We start from the raw sequence: 23,378 nt of genomic DNA, 5'->3' as shown, positions 1-23,378 counted from the left end.
AGCTTTAGCATCATTCCTTCCAAAGAAATCCCAGGGCTGATCTCCTTCAGAATGGACTGGTTGGATCTCCTTGCAGTCCAAGGGACTCTCAAGAGTCTTCTCCAGCACCACAGTTCAAAAGCATCAATTCTTTGGCGCTCAGCCATGTGAATAAAGTCACAAAAAAGGCAGTTATCCAGCTCTCCAGATATATTTCTTTATGTAGTACATATAACAAGTCCCTTGTATTCCCTCTTTGGTTTGTGCCTTGTCTTGCTTATATTTAAAGAAAGCTGAAACAAGAAATGATATCCAAAACCAAACATTGGCTACATGTTAGTGGCTACTGTTAGCTATGCATTTTTTCTGGTGGGGAGGTGCTTAAAACAATTCACTGACATAAGTCATGTGTTTGCTCTTTCTAGTTCCCAATATTACTGAGTACACCTGGAAATGATCCTCACCTGGTAGAATTCGAACATAATACCCTGAGCAACACTGATGATTTGGTTGTGTCTCTCGTATGCGGCCACCACAACAAACTCCAGTCGAGTTTGAAACAAATGCTATGTACTTCTCTTCACAACAGGCATGTCCAGGCTGAGGGTCATAGAGAGCTCCATTACAACAAACCTGAAATTTGAGAATCAGGTGTAAACGAAATTGTTTTATTAGGAGTATTATACCACCATACCTATGTGATACTGTTATTATCTAATAAGGCCTTGACCTTAGATCAAATGTAGCATATTTCTGATAAAAATTCAAAGGTTTGAAAAATACATATTCTGAATATCATTCAAATTCTATCACTGCAATTCAATACAATGTAGCTTCTTTTAGCCTTCAGCCATGCTTTGTGCTCTATTATAATACGCTATAAGTATGAATTATTTTTTGAATGTCAGTGCTTCCAATGTGAAGATGATTTTGAGTTGCAAATGAACAATTTCTTTTGTGTATATATATATTTTTTAATGATTGTTAAACAGCACCACATCTATGGAAACCTGTCTTTTATTGGTCTTTTTTTTAAAACCTTTCATTTTCCTTACACTAATTTATATGATCACTTATTGGTGAACCCAATCTTCAGACAAGGTAACCTCAACAGTGTCCAACATTTATATATATATATATATATATATATATATAATGTATGTATATATGTATAATGTGACTTTATATATGTATATACAATGTGTATACATATATGTATGTATATGTATATACATGTATCTATATAAAAGGAAATTTATATGGAAATTAATTTTGAAAATCCCTTTTAACAATGTGTTTTCTCCAGGAGCTGTAGAAGAAATTATGTGCTCAAACAATCAAATAATTACTTTGCATGTTCACTTGAGGTCTGAGAGACTGACACTCTGTATCTAGAGCAAACAGATACTGAACAGTGCTGAGATGTAGCCTCAGCACCTGTACTTGGCATAAGTTAGGTTAATTAGATAGATGCTTCCTGTGGCAGACAAAAATCAACCACTGTTTAAGAGGTGTTTCTCTTTTTCCTCTTTGCTCACTGCTACTGCAGCCTGCACCAATATTTGATTCATGCTCTATCCCAAGGGAGCAGAGTATGGAATAACTAAGTCTGAAGGCAAGCTTAGTACTTCATTCATTTCTCAGAAGTAACCAAAGAGCAAAGAAATTGGGCAGAAATCTCTTTCTGTGGTTCCTCAGGTAGCCCTGGTAAACCAACTGGAATAAGTTGGTTTTGTTGTTTAGTTATCAGCAATGAAGATTCAAAATCAGTCTGATTCCAAGGACAAATTGCATGACTCCTTTCTTTAATGCGACATTCTGAGTGAAAAGTAAAATTTCAAATTACGCTCCATTTTAAAGAACTAAGGAAAAACTCCTTGTGTTTATTTGGGATTTAGGAATGGTGGTCATTTTTGCTTGCAGGGTAAAACAATACACACATTCTTCTTGTTTTATGACAGTAACCTAAAATTGTGCCCTGCGTTGTATAATCTTAAAGCATCTATTAAAGTTCCATTCACATACAGAGTTCTTGGATACTAAAGCACATCCACCAGTCTTTTCCTTCAGAGTCTCTAGGACTTACCATTCTTTTAAATATTCAAGTATTTATTTACTGATGGGTCATCATATCTGATTTCCTTCCATAGGTTCACTGTCAATGCTATTCTCAGGCTTCTTTAGTCACATAAAACTTATGCCTTTCTTCTAACACACTCTGGTTTTGATTATCAAGGGGGCCCCAAAGGGAACATTTTCAAGAAATGATTTCTTTTGAGATGTTTGCCCCCAAATGGAGTATTTCTTAATCTTCTAATTTAAAGTTCATTGGCTGAGAAAACAATTTTAGTAACTTGAGTTGGTAAGGTGTAGCTAATATTGAAATAGGCAGCCTGTTCCTTGCTCTAGGTTTTCCAGAAGTAATTCTGTAAACTAGTGATTCTCAAAGTGAGGTCCCTGGACCAGATGAAGGAGGCCTCACCTGGAAACTTGTTAGAAATGCAAATTCTCATGCTCTATCCAAGACTTACTCTGGGGATGGGACCTCCAGGTATGGTACTCACTGGGGTTTGAGATCCATGGCTGTAATCAAATGGGGAAGCTTGTAACTATTACAGATGATTCTGATATATATTTAGCCAAAAGGCTCTTAGACTCACAAGAAGTCTATTTTCTACATCCCTTCAACCTCTCACCCAGGAAATACATATTGATTGTTAACAGCAGACAGAAATTTACAAACAAATTTTTTTCTCTTGAGATTGTAATTGACTTTCTTTATTCTCTTTCACTGACAAAACCTGCATGTGCCCTTAATCCTTAAAACAAAAGTAAGACTTTATTTAATGAATCAAAGTTTTCTTTCTCTTGGAGAACGTTTTTAATAGGAAAATTTATTCTAGCATGTTTTTCTCTCAGAAATCCTAAATTTCATTTCATTTTATGAAAGTATATTCACCAGATGGCACACATTTAATGGCTTAAAATGATATAGAACTTGGGCTTAATGACAATTCTGGAGCCTAAATGTCAAAAAAAAGTATAGTTAGTAACTACTAGTTTTATAACATTTCTTAGATAAAAACTGCTTAGCCACAGTCAGCAATAACAATAAGCATTTTGATCCCTATTACTTCAATATGGAGTATTGCTTCATATTACTTCACTTTCTTAATTACTGAGTCCTTTTGCAGTGAATCTTTTATAGTAGTAGCTTTAGTCATTGCTTGTGTGATGTTGTTGACAAATAGGAATGTTATTTCATTATGTGAAATCCTATCTTCAAACTAAGGATTTTCTGTATCATTTGTCAATAAAAACCATTTATAAACTCCTTTGTCTAGCTGTATTATTGATCTGATTCTTAAACTGAAACTAATATGAACAGTAATCTGCAAATGGCCATAGTTTAAAAATATTTCAGACAAACCATGAAAGGTCCAGCTCACAGTTACTCATCAGTGTCATGTAAAACAGCCACTTGTAGCTGAATGAATTTGTTGTAAAGAATATTCAACTCATTCAATCAAGCACAAATTTGGGAGGTTCCTTATCATTTCAATAAGCTGATTTTTTTTTCTATGAAGATGATGAAAAATGAGAAGGCTAAAACGCTCATGAAGAAGATGAGATTTTTATAGGCATCCTTTCTTTCCCAAAGGGTCTTCTTGTTAGACTAGTGGAAATACTGAACATGATAAACCATGGTTTAAGAAGCAAGTGATTTCAGCCCAGAGAAATTAGTGGGAAAAACATATTTTACTGACTCGTTTGAAAAGATTTACCTTAGCCTCAGGGGAGTAGCACCTGGTTCCACAAAGAAGTTCATGTTTTTGACACTCCACTGCCTTGCAAAGACCACCAGTGTGGTCCTTCATTAACTTCTTAGTTTTAGAGCACGGACGCCATGTTTTCCGTAAGAGGTCATATCCAAGAATGATGCCACTTGGCCTCCCTGGAGACATCCATTCAATTTGAAGGGATCTGCAATGGACAGAATAATCAATAATTCTGAAAAAGACAACATTTGACTTTGCTGCTATCAGCCTGATCTACTTTTCAATTAGTTTTCCAGTTTGGTCAAAAGGTCTATTTCATCAACAACTTCCTAATGAAGAAGCTGAAGCAAAAGAATATATACACTCATATGCTACCACCATAGGCTATGTTTTGAGAACCAACCAAATCATTTACGCTCTTGGGAGAATAACACCATGACAAGAGTTCAGTGGTCTCCCACTTTAAATTTCAGAGGCAAAAAGAATGTATCATTGTTTGTGGCTAGTCAGTAAAATCAACAGAAAAGTTTGGTTGATAAGTAAAAATAAGACACAAATAATGTGATGTAGTAAACACGATGGGCTTCCGAAGTGGCAGTAGTGGTAAAGAGCCCGCCTTCCACTGCAGGAGATATAAGAGACACAGGTTAGATCCCTAAGTGGGGAAGATCTCCTGGAGGAGGGCATGGAAATCCAGTCCAGTATTCTTGTCTGGAGAATGCTATGAACAGAGGAGCCTGGCAAACTATAGTCCATAGGGCTGCAAAGAGTTGGACAGGACTGAAATGACTTAGCAGGCATACAAAGTAAATAGCATGGAAATTAGAATATGTAGCAGACCTAAACCCTACTCACAATGTCTACTGCTTTGCCTTCCTTCTCTCAGCCAGGACTAGCCATGTGACCCTCTGCTGCTCAAAGAGATGCAACCAGAAGATGTTAAGGGTCTAATTAAGGTCCCTAGGAAATTTTATCTTCCTTGATATGGCTGTGGCCTTTTCCCCTTTTCTTTCTTTCTGCTAAATATGATGTCTGAAAATTCAGCAGTCACTTCAATTATCTTGCAATCATTTGAGAAAGGCCATGCAAAGCACAAAGATGCCCCTGAGGTATGTGGGATAACTGAACCAATGCCAACAACAATCTACCTCTAGAATACTTACTTGAGCCTCTACTGTTGGTTATTTTGTCACATAGACAAAGTGCATGACCAAATTGATAAAATCTCTTTATCAGTTGACAAGTTAACAATTGATAATATTTTTCAATAAATTTATTTATCAACACATAATATTTATACATTTTATCAACTGATATAATTGATATGCTCCCTCCAAATATACTTTATCTTAATTTTTGACTCACAAAAACAGATTTAATTTTCCAATAGTTCTTTATATACCATGATCAGATATGTTTTGTGGTCAGAAATTCAGAAATTGGAGATTCCCATAACAAACTTCTTTATATCACTATATTCTTTAAGATGTTTGAGTTTAAAAATTGAGCCACAATTTATTCTAAACATATAAGCATCCTTTTTTTGGTGGTTTGGTAAACAATGGAGGCATAACATCATACCAAAATTGCATTTTCAATGAGCTATTAGTATTTCATCTGCTGTTCTGAATGAGATCATAGCATCAAATTTTCAAAGAAGAGTCAATCCAGAATAAAATTATTTACTCTCAGATTAATGTACAGAACTTTATTTTAGCACTTACATCTACTTGTCAGAATGATTCAGCCTAGATGACATACCTGTACTATATTTAGTATTTTAAGAAGATCTATAAACAGAAAGTAAAGATTTTAATAAAGCCCCAGAGATTTTGATAAGGCATATTGTTGCAATTTAGCAGGGTAAAGAAAGGCTACTATCTGCAGAACATCAGGCAAACATAAAATAATTACTTTTGTTCTCATTGTTTTCAAAAACAGGAATGGAACTCTGACATTCAAGATTGATTTTTATAATTCTAGAATCTTCAACCATAACAACCATTCATACATAGTTATAGGTTAGCTTTACCTATGAAACATTTTAATAACTACTTTGAAGAATAACAAGCACATGTGAGCTTAGTCCTTATACTCAAGCAATATTAAAATATTATCACAATAACTTATGTTGACTATCATTCTGACATTGTATCAAATAATATTTTTGTTATACTTTCCATTTTAAGAAAAAGTGTGTCTTTACAGGCCAAATTACTGAACTCTATCAGAATTCTAAGTGACATTACATGTTAGGAATTCAATTAGGCCCAAACATTTACATTAAAAAGCAGCAGTCAAGATAAACCTTGACATTTTAATAGACTGCTGAAAAAGAAAAAAAAAAGAAAATTATTTCGTTTTCTTGGAGGTACAAACATAACACATTCACTAATAAGACTCTGTAGATAAGAAATTAATGTCACCTATGAGAGAACAGTTTCATAGGTGACTTGTATATTCACCATTATTATTCTAAGGTCTTTATACAACTCTCAAAATTAATTCCACATTTTTTCAGATACCTCTTCTGTATTCGTTGCATAACCAGCTACAGAAAAGACTACCTTTAGGTGACATTCAAGGGTCTGACTTATCTACAAAAGCTGGCAAACTAGCAAAGTCTAGAAAATACCATTTCTAGTCAGTGTAACTTCTCTTTTTTTTGCACAGCATAACCAGGAAGAGAGACCACCTGTATTTTTAGCGCTAGCATGAAAAGTCTTGATGTTGAGGATCTGAGTTAGGTACACTAATATACGTGATCAAAGAAAAATAGGGGGCTTAGCACCTGCCCACCTCTCATTAGAGCCCATGTCAGTGACACTGAAAAAATCTTTTGGTTTGAAATGAAAGACATCTCTGAGGAATACACACATTAACTGGATTAAGGGCTCTGTTGCTTTGATGTTGGAGAGTAAAATAGAAGGAACATTCTTAAACCATATGAATTAATGTGAAATATTGGGGAGACAATCTGAAGTTTGTCTTTTACAAACAATTCATCTATAGGAAGAAAAAAAAGAAAATGAAGTCGCTCAGTTGTGTCTGATTCTTTGCAACCCCATGGACTGTAGCTTACCAGGCTCCTCTGTCCATGGAATTTTTCAGGCAAGAGTACTGGAGTGGGTTGCCATTTCCTTCTCCAGAGGACCTTCCTGACCCAGGGATCAAACCCAGGTCTCCCAAATGGCAAGCAGACGCTTTACCATCTGAGCCACCAGGGAAGCCCTAATTTATCTACAAATTGTTATAAATAGCTCCAGATTCCTTGAACTTGTTACAGAAGCCTTTTTAAAAATGCCTACTCAACTAGGTCATTATTGTCAGTGTACTCAGCTTCTTCAAATACTATTCCAGATTGTGGTTATCAAAAATGATCAGGGGGCTTTTAAGACTAAATAAATGTAATATGATGACAATATTATTTATCTGCTCTCAGATCACACTATTGACTGTTTAATTCTCCACTAGAATGTTTAGCCTAACTATGTGCTATGTGCTAAGTCACTTCAGTCATGTCTGACTCTCTGGGACTCTACAGACTGTAGTCCACCAGGCTCCTCTGTCCATGGGAATCTCCAGGCATGAAACCTGGAGTGGGTGGCCATGCTTTTCTCCAGGGGATCTTCCTGACCCAGAGATAAAACCCGCATCTCCTATGTCTCCTCCATTGGCAGGTGGGTTCTTTACCACTAGCACCACCTGGGAAGCCTTAGCATAACTGAGAAGAAGTGAAGATGTTCAGTCGTGTCCGACTCTTTGCAACCCCATGGACTGTAACCTAACAGGCTCCTCCCTCCATGGGATTTTCCAGGCAAGAATACTGAAATGGGTTGCTATTTCCTTCTCCAGGAGATCTTCCCAACCCAGGGATCGAACATGGGTCTCCTGCACTGCAGATAAACTCTTTACCATCTGAACCACCAGGGAAGCCTTAGCATAACTGGTAGTAAGTAAAATATCAAAAGGTAGAACTCTGTGTCCTTAAATATTAGGGGATATAAAACATGCATACCAGAAACAGGTCAAATTACACTTTACAGCAGTGTAAAGTCAAGTGTTTAGGCATGTAGTTCAAGCTAAGAGTATTACGTTGTCATCCAGTCACTGAGTCAAGTCTGACTCATTGTGACCCCATGGACTATAACACATCAGGCTTCCCTTGTCCTTCACTATCTCCCAGAGTTTGCTCAAACTCATGTCCATTGAATCGGTGATGTCATCCAATCATCTCATCTTCTGTCACCCCCTTCTCCTCCTGCCCTCAATCCTTCTCAGCATCAGAGTCTTTTCCAGTGAGTTTACTCTTTGCATCAGGTGGCCAAAATATTAGTACTTCAGCATCAGTCCTTCCAATGACTATTCACGGCTGATTTCCTTTAGGATTGATTGTATATATATCCTTGAAGCATTACAGAGACACCAAACAAAGATCACTGTGCCTAGACTAACAGTGAAGGTTTTATGAGAGAAGTAGATGTGGACTTGAATTGGAATAGGAGGAAGGAAGAATTCTGAGCAGGAAGACACTGCTAAGCAAAAATAAGAGGGAGGAACAGGTGCTTGTTTTTCAGCCTAGCCATATGTAGAAGAGTAATGGGACCAACTTATGAGTGAATGATCAACATCCAGCAATAATGGAAGGTCAATCAGAATTTAAGGAGAAAGTTTATGAAGCCCCTCAAATAGTATGTTGAGGAATTTGATGGTGAAATACGGTGATTGTGCAGGATGTCATTAGCAGAATAAAAAACCCTTTTAGAACTGATAACCTGGCAGATGAGAGTGGAAGAGAAGAGGGGTAGGGAGAAATATCAGTGAGCTACATCAGGAATTTAAATGTGAAGGAATGTTTAATGGATTTTTCTCTTGTTTAGGAACTTCAATTTAGCTCCAAGCTGAGGATGACAGATGAGTTTCTCCCTTTAGGACTGATAAATATCTTGTTTCTAAAAGGGATCAGAAAGATTCTGCTGAGTTCTGAGGATAAAGCTATCCATTAACATTCATGCAAAACCCAAACCAATCCCAAATAAATAGAAATCTTGGAGAGTTTTTGAAAGAAGGATATTTAATGTATATTTATTATGTATCTCCTATAGGTAAGGCATTGTTCTAATAATATAATTATGAATAAATAAGACAAAGTTCCTTTTTCAATAAAACTTATATTTTGCTGGGAAAAGATGACAGAGTAAGCATATACGTAAGTATACAATATGTCAAACTGGTGGTCTGAGAAGGCCTGGCTCTTCTGTGCAGGGAGAAAGGACAAAGCATGTGAACAGGAGTTTCTAGGCAGAGAGAGCAGGAGGTGGAGAGGTTTTGAGACAACCATGCACTTGACTTGTTGCAGGACAATCAAAGAATCTAGTGGGAAAGAACTGGAGTGAGCAAGAGAATGATGGAAAATGAATCAGGTGGGTGTTGGGAGGGTGGGACAGGGAACTGCGGATCATGCAGGGTTTTCTAGAACATAGAAATAACTTTGGATTCATTTTTTGAGAGCATTGGAAAATCACTGGAAATTTTTGAGCCACAGAGTAAGAGAGGAGTGATTTATTTAATGAAGAGTTAAGTTAAAATCCATCCCCAGCCCACCTCTAAACATACTCTAGGCTAAGGAAGACATTCTAAACACATCACTCAGAAAAACTGGAAACATTTGCTTCTCCTGGTTGGTACCTCCTAAGAAACAGAAATATCTAAGCCAAATTTGCTACTGTCCCTGGAGGGGAATATAGAAACTTAGGGGACAATTTGACATAGGGATTGGCATCTTATATGACCAAAGAACAGGTGCTTGTTTTTTAGCTAGAGAATTCGAATGGCCAGATATTGTCCAGAGCAGCTGTAATGATAGGCAAGACAGGATTGGCATACCATCAGTCTTTAGCATGGCACAAACAAATGAGTTTCCCATGAGCCAATGGACATCTTGCAAAATGGTGAGGTGTGAGCCCCCTTTACATATACCACCCACCATGGCAGGCTTTTGGTGTGAAGGAACTCCAGTAAGGAGAGTCTGGGATGTTCTGCTCTGCCGCCACCACAGATAGTTGCAGAAGACAACATTCGTATCAGGGAACTTGACTTTGTGGAGATTCTCAAAAGTCCTCTCAAGGAAAACAGAGAATTGTCCAAGAAAGTGCTACCTGCCACACAGAGGGCTTGGGTGGCTACCCAGCAGTGGCAGTAAAGTAATAATGTTGGAAAGAGGCACAGCTGGATGAAAGGAAATAGGCAAGAAAGAGTAGGAAGAGAGAAAAGGCAAGCTGGGATGAGGTCTGAGCCTGTGAAATGGTAGGACTTTTGAATCATATGTGAACTTAATATTTTGCTGGAGATGGAATGAACTTTTAATACTTAATCATGAATCTTAACTACTAAAGTGAGGCTCATAACTAAAAACAATGTGAAAGCCATAAGATGTTTCTGAGAGGTTTTTCAAGAGTTAGGAAAAGGACATCCGAAAGACTATGTTTAGGTAGCAAGGAAAAGGAAAAAGTAAAACCTTTCCTTCTTGTATCTCATTGAATTAAGATAGGTACATCAACTTCAATGATAAAAGAATGAATTAGGGTTATGATGGTAGAAATGAAGAAGAGGGACAGATAGGAGGAGATGCTCCAAAAGAAGAAGACTAAAATTGATATTGAGTGAAATCAGGGGATTAAGAAAATCAAAGCTAGATGTCTGTGATCATATGCAAGGTAGTGGTACCTCTGCAGAACTGGCTGTTGGAAAAGATGAGTTAGCTGAAAATTAACTTCTGAGGCTTGAGGTTATGGCAGTGATGGATGGCTATCACTACAGAACACTGATACAAAACTGAATTCATGGGACTAGAGTTCAGGGAGAAAATGAGGCTAGAGATCTTTGAGACATCAGTAGGATGCAAACTGTGAGAATGGACTATTTGAGTAGGAGAGAGTCTTTCTGTTGAAGACATCCACAATCAATGAATGGATCTGGAATGAAACCGATGAAAGAAACCAATGAGTAGAGTAAATTGGGAGGAAAGCTGGATTTTGTGGAGATGCATACAAGGCCTCTCAAAATCTCAGTGACTGAACTGCTTCTCTGGGAGCTGCAAAAAGTAGAGAAGTTAGAAGTTTGGGAAAGAGAAGGAAGTAAGAAAATGGAAATAGTAGTGGCAGAGAATAAGCTCAATATTCTGTAAGGTCTTCTGATCAAACAATGAGTTTGATGATCAGAATTCATTGACCATCAGAAAAACAATATTTACTGAAAGCCATTATGATTGTAAGACTATTGATTGAATGTATACAACAGTCCTAGATACACTCCAAGTGATGCCTTTTGAGAGGTGTTCTTATATCCTTTAGACTGAAACAGAAAATTCCAGGCCCAATCAAAAAATGGGCAGAAAATCTAAATAGATATTTCTTCAAAGAAGATATACAAATGAGCCAAGAGTCACATGAAAAGATGCTCAATATTGCTAATTACTGGGCTTCCCTTATGGCTCAGCTGGGAAAGAATCTGCCTGCAATGCAGGAGACCTGGGTTCAATCCCTGGATTGGGAAGATTCCCTGGAGAAGGGAAGAGCCACCCACTCCAGTGTTCTGGCCTGGAGAATTCTATATACTATTCCATGTGGTCAAAAGGAGTTGGACACGACTGAGTAACTTATTATTAGAGAAATGTGAATCAAAAATACAGTGAGGTACCACTTCATACCGGTCAGAACAGCCATCAAAAATTCTACAAACAAAAAATGCTGGAGAGAGTGTAGAGAAAAGGGAAAACTTCTACACTGTTGGAACAGTATAGAGGTTCTTTCAAAAACGAAAAATAGAGCTACCATACAACTCTTCACTCTCATTCCTAGGCATATATCTGGGGGCTTCGCTGGGGGCTCAGACAATAAAGAATCCACCTGCAGTGCTGGAGAGCTGGGTTCGATTCCTGGGTTGGGAAGATCTCCTGCAGGAAGGCATGGCAACCCATCCCAGGATTCTTGCCTGGAGAATCCCCATGGACAGAGAATCTTCGAGGGCTACAGTCCATGGAGTCACAAAGAGTGGGACACAACTGAGCGACTCAGCACAACAAATGCATATATCTGGAGAAAAACATGGTCCAAAAGGATACATGTGCCTCAATACTCATTGCAGCCCTATTTATAACAGCCAAGACGTGGATGCAACATACATGTTCATTGACATAGGAATGAATAAAGATGTGGTACATACACATATCAATATAATGGAATATTATTCAATAATAACAAGAATGAAATAATGCCATTTGCAGCAACATGATTGAACCTAGAGATGATTATACTAAGTGAAGACAGAGAAAGACAAACATTGGATGATATCACTTATATGTGGAATCTAAAAAATATAATACACACGAACTTATTAACAAAACACAAACAGATCCACAGACTTTAAAAACAAATTTATGGTTACCAAGGGGAAAGGTGAGGGGTGAAGATAAATTAGGATATTGGGATTAACATACACACACTACTATATATATATAACATGTAACCTACAAGGACCTATAGCACAGGGAACTTCCCTATAGCACAGGGAACTCTACTCAATATTCTGTAATAATGTATATGGGAAAGGAATCTGAAAAGGGTGTGTATATGTACATGTATAACTGAATCACTTTGCTATACACCTGAAACTAACACAACATTGTAAATCAACCACACTCCAATATACAATAAAAATTAAATTAAAAAGAAGCTGTCTCAACTTGTCCATACTGGCAAGAAGTAAAGTGTAGAATATGGGTGAAGAGGTGATCTGAAATTCTACATCTACAGCCCAGCATACTCCTCATTTATAAACATAACATAAAGCATGACTTAAAAATGTTTAATTGTAAAATCACTTCAGTATTCAAGCTATGAGTCACTGAAAACGTCAGAGAGGGAAAACAATCACAGAAGAGATTTCCTGATAGCCAGCGTCATAGTATAAAAATATAGATGCCTCAAAGTTTCATCTCAAATTTAGTGAGGCAAAAAAGAGAAAGTTCTTTTTCAACCAGCTATGACCATTCACGCCATCCTCAACCCCCAGTTATATACTCTGAAATTTTCAGGCAGGGGGAGTTCTAAATGATGATAGTGGTTTAAGTGTCATTTAGAGACACAGAATCTGTGCTATTATCATGAAGACTTCTCAGAAGCTGATGGGTGAAAATTTCATTTATATTACTCAGGAGCTTGAGGCAAAATTTTAAACAATTATTTGTGAGTACTACAAAGACATTATGCCTCTGACTTCTCATCAGTAATACAGCCCCAAACTGACCTGGAACTATAAAAACTGCCATGGTTCCCACTAAAGGCAATGAGAGACATGATCTGTGTTCTTTCTCTCTCTCTCTCTTTCTCTGTTTTCCCTTGAGCCTCATGCCTGGAAATTATGCATTTTGGAATACTAGCAGTCATGTAATAAAAACTTTTTCCTGGTTTATGCCTCTTTTCTTCGCTTATCCACTTATAGAGAATAAATAAGTGAACTTCAGAGGCAACCCAGTACCCAGTGAAGCTGTCAGTTGCAGTGTCTGTCATATTTCAATCAAAGCCAGCACCAGACAGCTATCTTCATCCAGCGCAGTCTCTACATTCTTGAGAACCAGAATTAATGAATTAGCTATTGATTAAATTCCACTCTAGCAAATCCACTGAGGCAAATAAATGAACTACCCAGGGCACGTGTAGGCCATGGCCAGACATGTCCGGGCTATCGATCAGTCGTTAGCACTCTTCGGGTATGTAGAAGCAGCTGATGATACTATGACAAGTATGGAAAATGTGATGTAGAAACAGAATTTGTTTCTGGAGGAGTAGCTTATAAAACTAGAAAGGTTCATCTGATCTTTCTACATTTGTGTGCAAGGGCATCTCTGGATTATATATAATTGGGAAAACCATACGTAAGTGCTTGTGCAGAAGATGTTGTAGTCAAAAGCAAGGTATAGGTTAAGGCCAGAGACAAGGATGATGTGCTCCATGCTTATCATCAAACAGGCTGGTAAGCTATCTGTATATGTTATTAAAACATACCAAAGTTAAAATTTTGCTATGATATTTTACCAAAGATAATCTAAGAAATATGTATGTTATTAGAAACCAAAATATTTTGAGTGCTATAGAAGCAACCTTTGTCTACTGACATTTATCTGGAAGGATTTCACACTTGATTTTTCATGTTGCTAATATAAGAGAGTTTCTTAAACCGAAATAGAAACAACTAACATGTACACGTTGCCAGAAGTATAATGAAATTACACAAATAATAACATGCACACAGGAGGCTAACTGCTTTGGTGTTGGTGTAATTTTGATTAATGGCTTGGCAGCCTATATATGCTCATTAGAGTTTTGCCTTTGGAAAATGTTGCTGTGCTATGATAGATCATTTTAGGAAAGGAAAGACTGTACATGCCAATATTCAGTTATTAATGATTTAAATCAGCTTTTTTTTTTTTGCTAGATCTTTTACCCTAAAAAAGGGGGGGGGAAGGAAATAAAGCTGTCAAAGGTATTGGAATAAAGAAAAATATGGGGGAGGGGTCATTTCTGTGCTGGTCAATATGGAAAAGTCCTTTATAGCCTCTCTCCCTCATGGCTCAGTGGTAAAGAATCCACCGGCCAGTGCAGCAGATATGGGTGTGATTCCTGGGTGGGAAAGGGCCCTTGCAGGAGGAAATGGCAACCTGCTCCAGTCTTATTGCCTGGATAATCCCATGGACAGAGGATCCTGGTGGGCTACAATCCATGGGGTCACAAAGAGTTGGACATGACTGAGTGACTGAGCATACACACACACACACACACACACACACACACGCCTGTTGAGTATTGCTAAAAAGTCAGCTCAAATTACAAAAAGCAACCACCTAAGGACTTGGAAAAATTAACAATACTGGCAAATCAGGAAAGAAGCCAATATTTGAAGAGCAAACATTACAGGATGAGTTTCCCATTGTTGTTCCTTTTATTACCCTCATCTTCAGCTGAGGAGCAGCCCCAGCATGGAAACATGCACTGGGCAAGCAAAACCTATGTTGTTGTTCAGTCGCTCCGTTGTGTTTGACTTTTGCAAGCCCATGGACTGCAGCACACCAGGCTTCCCTGTCATTCACTATCTCCCAGAATTTGTTCAAACTCATGTTCACTGAGTCAATGATGCCATCCAACCACCTCATACCTCTGTTGTCTCCTCCTCCTCCTGCCTTTAATCTTTCCCAGCATCAGGGTCTTTTCAAATGAGGCAGCTCTTCACATCAATTGTGCAAAGTATTGGAGCTTTAGCATCAGTCTTTCCAGTGAATATTCAGGGTTGATTTCCTTTAGGATTGCCTGGTTTGATCTCCTTGCAGTCCAAGGGACTCTCAAGAGTCTTCTCCAGCACCACCATTTGAAGGCATCAATTCTTTGGTATTCAGCTTTCTTTATGGTCCGACTCTCACATCCATACATGTCTACTGGAAAAACCATGCCTTTGACTATATGGACCTTTGTTGGCAAAGTGATGTTTTTGCTTTTTAATATGCTGTCTAGGTTTGAGAGCAACCTAATCTTTCTGACCAGAATATAAAAAGGCCTAGCAAGCCAGAAGGTGTGATGAATATCCCTGTTTCAGTTTGCTTCCTCTTTTTTCCTGTGCTGAGAATGATTCCAGATAAGGAGCTGAATGATGGCAGTCGTGGCCAAATGACAATAAAAAATCCTAAGAAAAATCTAGCTTTCTGGCCAGGGAAACCAGGAAAAGTGCCCCTTGTGGCCCAAAGAATGTATGGCACAAAAATTCCTACCTTTTTTTTTTTTTTTTTTCCAATATATCTCTCTAATCTCTTTGCCCCTCAAACAATTCCATTGATGTAAACTATGAGCTACCTTGGGAGGCTAAAATTCCAAGAGAAACCATGTCTTTCTAGTCAAAGATCTGGAAAAGGAAGTCCAAGGATATGGAAAACACAGAGGAACTCTCAAAGAAGAGAAAGCTAAGCAGTCTATTAATTCTGTGCATAAATCAACACAAGTCTTAATTCCAAGGTGCATACACATGGCTGCCTCATAAGCAAAGGGAAACATGAGTACAGAGCAAAGACTCTGAGATCTGAACCGTTACATAATCCCCTAACCAAACACCAGATAAGCCACTGAGAGGTGCATGAATGGGACAGACATAAAGCAGCATGGAGAAACTTCTGAAAAATGAACTAATATTAGAGCCACTGACCACATAAGCCAAGACAAAAATTTCAGTCTGAAGCTAACCAAGTTGGTCACCTGCCAACAGAAACAAAACCTCCAACCTTCTACACATGATGACAATCTGATATTTAAATATCCAGGAAATACTCCAAAATCACTCACAGTGACACTAATCCAAAGAAAGTTGGAGTGGCTATATTATTATCAGACAAAATATACTTGATGATAAAAAAGTTATCAGGAAGGAAAAGGAGTAACACACAATAATAGAAGTGTCTATTTACTAAGACATAACAATCCTAAGTGTGCATGAACCTAATAGTAAAGCATCAAAATACATGAGGCAAAAACTGAGAGTTCAAAAAAAAAAGAACTATTATAAATAAGCCCATAGTTATATTTGGAGATTTCAACATTCCTCTCACAATAACTGATAGAACAGCCAGGCAGGAAATCATTCTGTGTACAGATGACCTGAACATCACTATCACTCAACTTGACCTAATTGATATTTATAAAATGTTCTGACAACAGCAGAATACACATTCTCCTCAAGTACACATGGCATATTCACCATGATAGATCTCATTATAGGCAATAAAATAAAACCATGTTTCAGACCATAACAGAATGGCTTTAGAAACTCACACCTTAAATATGTCTGAAAAAACTAAAAATTATCTGGGAATTAAGCAAACCACTTCTAAATAATTCATGAGTCAAAGCAGAAGTATTAAGGAAATTAAAAACTATCTTGAAACATTAAATGAAATAAAATGCAACATTTCAAACTTCATGAGAATCACCTGAAGCATAGCTTAAAGGAAAATTCTTAACTTTAAATAGTTCTAGTCAAAAAGAAGAAAGGTCTCAAATCAACAATGCACGTTTTCTTCTTTAAGCAACTAAAAAAAGAAGGGTAAGATAAACCCAAAGCAAGAAGAAATAAATCAATAAAGAGCAGAAATTAATGAATTAGAAAACATAAAGCAATAGAGAAAAACCAATAAAACCAAAAGATGATTCTCTGAAAAGATTCACAAAATGGATAAAACTCTAGACTGATTGAGAGACATTTACCATTATCAGAAATGAAACGGTACAGTACAAATCAATGCAGATTCTACAAACATTGCAACTTTCTGTCCATAAATTGGAAAAAGTCAAAGAAATTAACCAGTTCTTTGCAAACACAAGGTAACAAATTTCACACAAGAAGAAACAGATAGCTTGAATCATCCTACATTGTTAAGGAAATTGAATTCTAAGTAAAATACCACTCAACAAGAAGAACTCTAGCAAAAGGTGAATTTCATTGGTAAATTCTATCAACGTTTAAGAAATAAATACCATTTTCACAAAATCTCTTCCAGAAAATAGAAAAGGAAAACATATTTTCCAGCTTATTTTGGGGGCCCAGAATTGCCATTTACCAAAAGCAGGCAAAGACATTACAAGAGATAAAAATAGTTCAATATAATTTATAAAGGTAACCATAATCCTCAACAAGACAATAGCAAATTGAATCCAGGAATATATAAAAAGGAAAATACAACCAAGTGGGCTTTATTCAGATAATGTAGCCTTAATTATTTGAAAGTTAATCAATGTAATTAAACACATTAACAAATTAATATGAAGTAAATGTATTTAACAAAATTCAATATCCAGTCACTTTGGAAATCAGTTTGGCAGTTTCTTATAAAGTGAGTAAAATATAAACTTATTATATGATTCAGCAGTCCAACTCATCATTTACCCAGGTGAAATGAGAATTTACATTCACATACAAATCTGTACATAAATGTTTACAGCGACTTTATTCATAGTCACCAAGAACTGGAAACTACCCAAATGATACACAAACTGTGGCATATTCATATTAGTATCAAAAATTTAGTATCAAAAATCAACAAACTATTGATATTTATAATACGGATGAATCTTAAATGCATTATGTAGAGTGAAAGAAGTCAGGCTTAAATGGCTACATACTGTATGACTCCAATTATAGGACAACATGAAACAGCAAACTTACAGAAATGGAACAGTGCTTCCTCAGTATGGGGGTGAGTTGAGGAGGAATTGACTATAAAAGGGCTAGTGTGAAGAAATATTTTGACATAATGGAACAGTGCTATTATACGTTAATTGTAGTGGTGTTCACAGAACCTGATATATTTGTCAAAACTTATAGAAATGTGAAGCAAAAAAGAATGTCTTCTGCAGTATGTAAATTAAAAACAAATTTAAAAAAATAGAGAATAACTAAAAAATAAACAAATTTAGAAAACCCAGAACATTTTCGGAAGTTTAAGTCATTGTTAAAACTAGGTAGTTCTCATCACATTCTTGTCAGTTTTCAATAAAATCTATATATATTTTTTTCTCTTCACATGCCTTAAGTTGTCTCTCTTCTGACCCAATATATAATTGATATTGACGAAGTATGGAATAATAAGAGGAAAGTTCTTTTTTTTTAATTCAGAATTTAAGGAATTATTTCATTGTTTTCCTAGCAATGAATCTTGCTGTTTATAGTCTGATAATGTCATCCAAATTCCTAGTGCTGTATGTACACGATCTGTCTTTTCTTCCTAGAAGCTTTTTTATTTATTTATTTTCATTGAAGGATAATTGCTTTATAGAATTTTGCTGTTTTCTGTCCAACCTCAACATGAATCAGCCATAGATGTACATATATCCCCTCCCTTTTGAAGCTCTCTCCCTTCTCCCTCCCCATCCCAACCCTCTAGGTTGATATAGGGCCCCTGCTTGAGTTTCCTAAGCCATAGAGCAAATTTCCATTGGCTATCTATTTTACACATGGTAATGTAAGTTTCCATCTTATTTTTTCCAGACATCTTACCCTCTCCTCCCCTCTTCCCATGTCCATAAGTCTATTCTCTCTGCCGGTTTCTCTATTGCTGCCCTGTAAATAAATTCTTCAGCACTATTTTTCTAGATTCCCTATAAATACATTCAGTTCAGTTCAGTCGCTCAGTCGTGTCCGACTCTTTGCGACCCCATGAATCGCAGCACACCAGGCCTCCCTGTCCATCACCAACTCCCGGAGTTCACTCAGACTCACGTCCATCGAGTCTGTGATGCCATCCAGCCATCTCATCCTCGGTTGTTCCCTTCTCCTGCCCTCAATCCCTCCCAGCATCAAAGTCTTCTCCAATGAGTTAACTCTTCGCATGAGGTGGCCAAAGGACTGTAGTTTCAGCTTCAGCATCATTCCCTCCAAAGAAATCCCAGGGCTGATCTCCTTTAGAATGGACTGGTTGGAGCTCCTTGCAGTCCAAGGGACTACTCAAGAGTCTTCTCCAACACCACAGTTCAAAAGCATCAATTCTTTGGCACTCAGCCTTCTTCACAGTCCAACTCTCACATCCACACATGACCACAGGAAAAACCATAGCCTTGACTAGATGGACCTTAGTCGGCAAAGTAATGTCTCTGCTTTTGAATATACTATCTAGATTGGTCATAAATTTTCTTCCAAGGAGTAAGCGTCTTTTAATTTCATGGCTGCAGTCACCATCTGCAGTGATTTTGGAGCCCAAAAAAATAAAGTCTGACACTGTTTCCACTGTTTCCCCCTCTATTTTCCATGAAGTGATGGGACCAGATGCCATGATCTTCGTTTTCTGAATGTTGAGCTTTAAGCCAACTTTTTTACTCTCCTCTTTCACTTTCATCAAGAGACTTTTTAGCTCCTCTTCACTTTCTGCCATAAGGGTGGTGTCATCTGCATATCTGAGGTTTTGATATTTCTCCCAGCAATCTTTATTCCAGCTTGTGTTTCTTCCAACCCAGCGTTTCTCATGATGTACTCTGCATAGAAGTTAAATAAGCAGGGTGACAATATACAGCCTTGACGTACTGCTTTCCCTATTTGGAACCAGTCTGTTGTTCCATGCCCAGATCTAACTGTTGCTTCCTGACCTGCATACAGATTTCTCAAGAGGTCAGGTGGTCTGGTATTCCCATCTCTTTCAGAATTTTCCACAGTTGATTGTGATCCACACAGTCAAAGGCTTTGGCATAGTCAATAAAGCAGAAATAGATGTTTTCCTGGAACTCTCTTGCTTTTTCCATGGGATCCAGCAGATGTTGGCAATTTGATCTCTGGTTCCTCTGCCTTTTCTAAAACCAGCTTGAACATCAGGGAGTTTGCGGTTCATGTATTGCTGAAGCCTGGCTTGGAGAATTTTGAACATTACTTTACTAGCATGTGAGATGAGTGCAATTGTGTGGTAGTTTGAGCATTCTTTGGCATTGCCTTTCTTTCGAATTGGAATGAAAACTGACCTTTTCCAGTCCTGTGGCCACTGCTGAGTTTTCCACATTTGTTGGCATATTGAATGCAGCACTTTCACAGCATCATCTTTCAGGATTTGAAACAGCTCAACTGGAATTCCATCACCTCCATTAGCTTTGTTCATAGTGATGCTTTCTAAGGCCCACTTGACTTCACATTCCAAGATGTCTGGCTCTAGATTAGTGGTCACATCATCATGATTATCTTGGTCGTGAAGATCTTTTTTGTACAGTTCTTCTGTGTATTCTTGCCACCTCTTCTTAATATCTTCTGCTTCTGTTAGGTCCATACCATTTCTGTCCCTTATTGTGTCCATCTTTGCATGTTCCCTTGGTATCTCTAATTTTCTTGAAGAGATCTCTAGTCTTTCCCATTCTGTTGTTTTCCTCTATTTCTTTGCATTGATCGCTGAGGAAGGCTTTCTTCTCTCCTTGCTATTCTTTGGAACTCTGCATTCAGATGCTTATATCTTTCCTTTTCTCCTTTGCTTTTCACTTCTCTTCTTTTCACAGCTATTTGTAAGGCCTCCCCAGACAGCCATTTTGCTTTTTTGCATTTCTTTTCCATGGGGATGGTCATGATCCCTGTCTCCTGTACAATGTCACAAACCTCCATCCATAGTTCATCATGCACTCTATGTATCAGATCTAGTCCCTTAAATCTATTTCTCACTTCCACTGTATAATCATAAAGGATTTGATTTAGGTCATACCTGAATGGTCTAGTGGTTTTCCCTAGAAAATGTTAGAAAATGCACTGGTCATAGCAAACACCCTCTTCCAACAACACAAGAGAAGACTCTACACATGGACATCACCAGATGGTCGACACCAAAATCAGATTGATTATATTCTTTGCAGCCAAAGATGGAGAAGCTCTATACAGTCAACAAAAACAAGACCAGGAGCTGACTGTGGCTCAGATCATGAACTCCTTATTGCCAAATTCAGACTTAAATTGAAGAAAGTAGGGAAAACCACTAGACCATTCAGGCCACTGTCTACAGGGTCGCAAATATTTGGACATGACCAAAGTGAGCCTGCGCGCATAGACACAAGACTTTTTGCCCTGTGGCAGCTCTGCCCCAGTGAGAGTTGAGCGTGAAGGTGGCACAGCTTCTAGGCTTTTAGGGATCCTGGCAATGCTAATTGTGCAGGGACACGGACTGCCTCCACCACAGGAGTTATGGCCCTATCAGTCTTTTCTTGAGCCTCTTGTAGCTGGAGATCAGAAGGCCTCTTTGGCCAGACTTTCTCCATAGCTCCTCCCATTCAGGCACTTAGAAGGCTCCCTTTCCTGGGGTCCTTCTCTGTTGTTCCCCACTTCAGTCACATAGAGGGCCCCCCCTGGCTGGGGTCCTATTCTATGGATCTGCATGTCGGGCACTTGAAGAGGAAATCTGGAGGGGGTCGTACTCTGTAGTTCAGTACATCAGGCATTTGATGGGCCAGGCTCTCTATTGTTCAGCCGCCAATGCTGGCGTGTGGGGAGAGAGCGGCTATGGTGATGGCTCCACCCCCTTGCATGACTCCACAGTATCTTGCCTTGTTTCCATGGCTGCCTGGCTTTCCTCCACAGGCATTTCCCACCACAATCTCCTCCCTCACATCCTTTCAACCCATCTCTCTGCAGCCAACAGTATCCCTTGCCCTGGGATTGCTCCACAATCCCTAAACTGCAGCTCCCAGCTGCTGCGCCTTCAGGTGGACCCACATCCCTGTCCGGGGAATGTATGGCTGCAGCAAGTACTGTCTGATTCTCATTCCATTTAGGCTGCCACAGATCAGCTGTTTCACTCTCAGCCTTACATGTTTCTCCTCTGACTCAGACAATTGCCCCAATATGGGGATCGGACTCCTGCTTCAGTTCCCTCACCCACTGAGGGCAGTTCCAGTCCTACTAACATTACCGTTTTCCCCCCTAGTTCCTTCATCCTACTGAGTTTTGCGTGGTTCTATATATTCTTTTCCACTGGTCAGGTATTCCTGTCTACTCTCAGCTGGTATTCTGCACGCACTTCTGTGTCTGAAGGTGTATTCCTGATGTATCCTTGGAGAGAGAGATACTCCACATCCACCTACTCCTCTGCCATCTTGTTCTATCCCTGGAAGCTTTTTGAATGCAATTTTTTAACTTGGTATTTTGAAATTTCCAGATGATATTTCCTTATATGTTTATGATTCAGTCATTTTCCTGGCATTTATAACACCTTGGAATCTACTTACTGGTATCTTGATTTGGGAATCTTTTCTTGTCATCTTCATTTTCTTACCTTTTTTCCTCTGTTTTCTCTTTCTGGAACTCTTATTATCCAAATCGTTGATTTCCTGAATTTTAAGATTTTTCTTAATTTCTTTTTTAGTAACATATTTGATTTTTATTTCACTTTCAGAGACTTTACTTTCTTCTAAAGCTTTAATTCAGTTAATTAAAAATTAAGACTTAATTTCCATGAGATATCCCTTTCCAAAGTCCTGCTTTACTTTGATTTTTTTCCAAGTAGGATTTTTTTTTAGTACTGTTTTATAGATAGAGGATGTCTTTTTATCCCTCTGAGGTTGTTATGTATTTTTTTCCTCATCCTGCATAGTCTCTATGTCTATTGAATTATTTCTCTGTTTTAATTTTGTTTCTTTTAACCTTTGAGATAAAAAAGGTGACAAGAAGATTTATATATGAGTGGGGCTTGTTGATTGATGAAATTCCCTACTGTGTGACCAGTTGGCAAGTTAACTGTTCTGTTAGGGGATCCTGATATGCTAGTTTATGAAAGTATTTTATCTGGAGTCACTCAGACTGTTTCAGAGAAGAATGCCATTCTGTATGGAAACATTTATGACTGGATATTTGTTTGTAAAACCAGAGCTGGGGAAAGCAGCTGAGGTGCCATCATTCTAATTGTAGTCTACACTTTATCGTGATTTTTACCTTTGCCCTTCATTCCAGATTTCCACTGTGCCTGAAAGGGAAAGTGAAGTCGTTCAGCCAGGTCTGACTCTTTGCGATCCCATGGACTGTAGCCTACAACGCTCCTCCGTCCATGGGATTTTCCAGGCAAGAGTACTGGAGTGG

General features: G+C 38.0%; 1 protein-coding gene across 1 annotated transcript in view; it reads right to left on the bottom strand.

Annotated features, from left to right (window-relative positions):
* Positions 1-23,378, bottom strand: part of USH2A (usherin) — a 922,740-nt gene that overhangs the window by 248,279 nt on the left and 651,083 nt on the right. The window contains exons 47-48 of the mRNA XM_040262869.1: positions 3,765-3,963; positions 444-612 (exon numbers count right to left, since the gene is read on the bottom strand). Of these exons, the coding sequence (XP_040118803.1) occupies positions 444-612; positions 3,765-3,963 (368 nt within the window). The remainder of the gene's footprint in view (positions 1-443; positions 613-3,764; positions 3,964-23,378) is intronic.

The sequence above is a fragment of the Oryx dammah genome, unplaced genomic scaffold, assembly GCF_014754425.2.
Source record: "Oryx dammah isolate SB20612 unplaced genomic scaffold, SCBI_Odam_1.1 HiC_scaffold_21, whole genome shotgun sequence".
NCBI classification, from domain to species: domain Eukaryota; kingdom Metazoa; phylum Chordata; class Mammalia; order Artiodactyla; family Bovidae; genus Oryx; species Oryx dammah.
The sequence above is the reverse complement of the archived record's forward strand: the minus strand, read 5'-3'. Positions and strand labels throughout refer to the sequence as shown.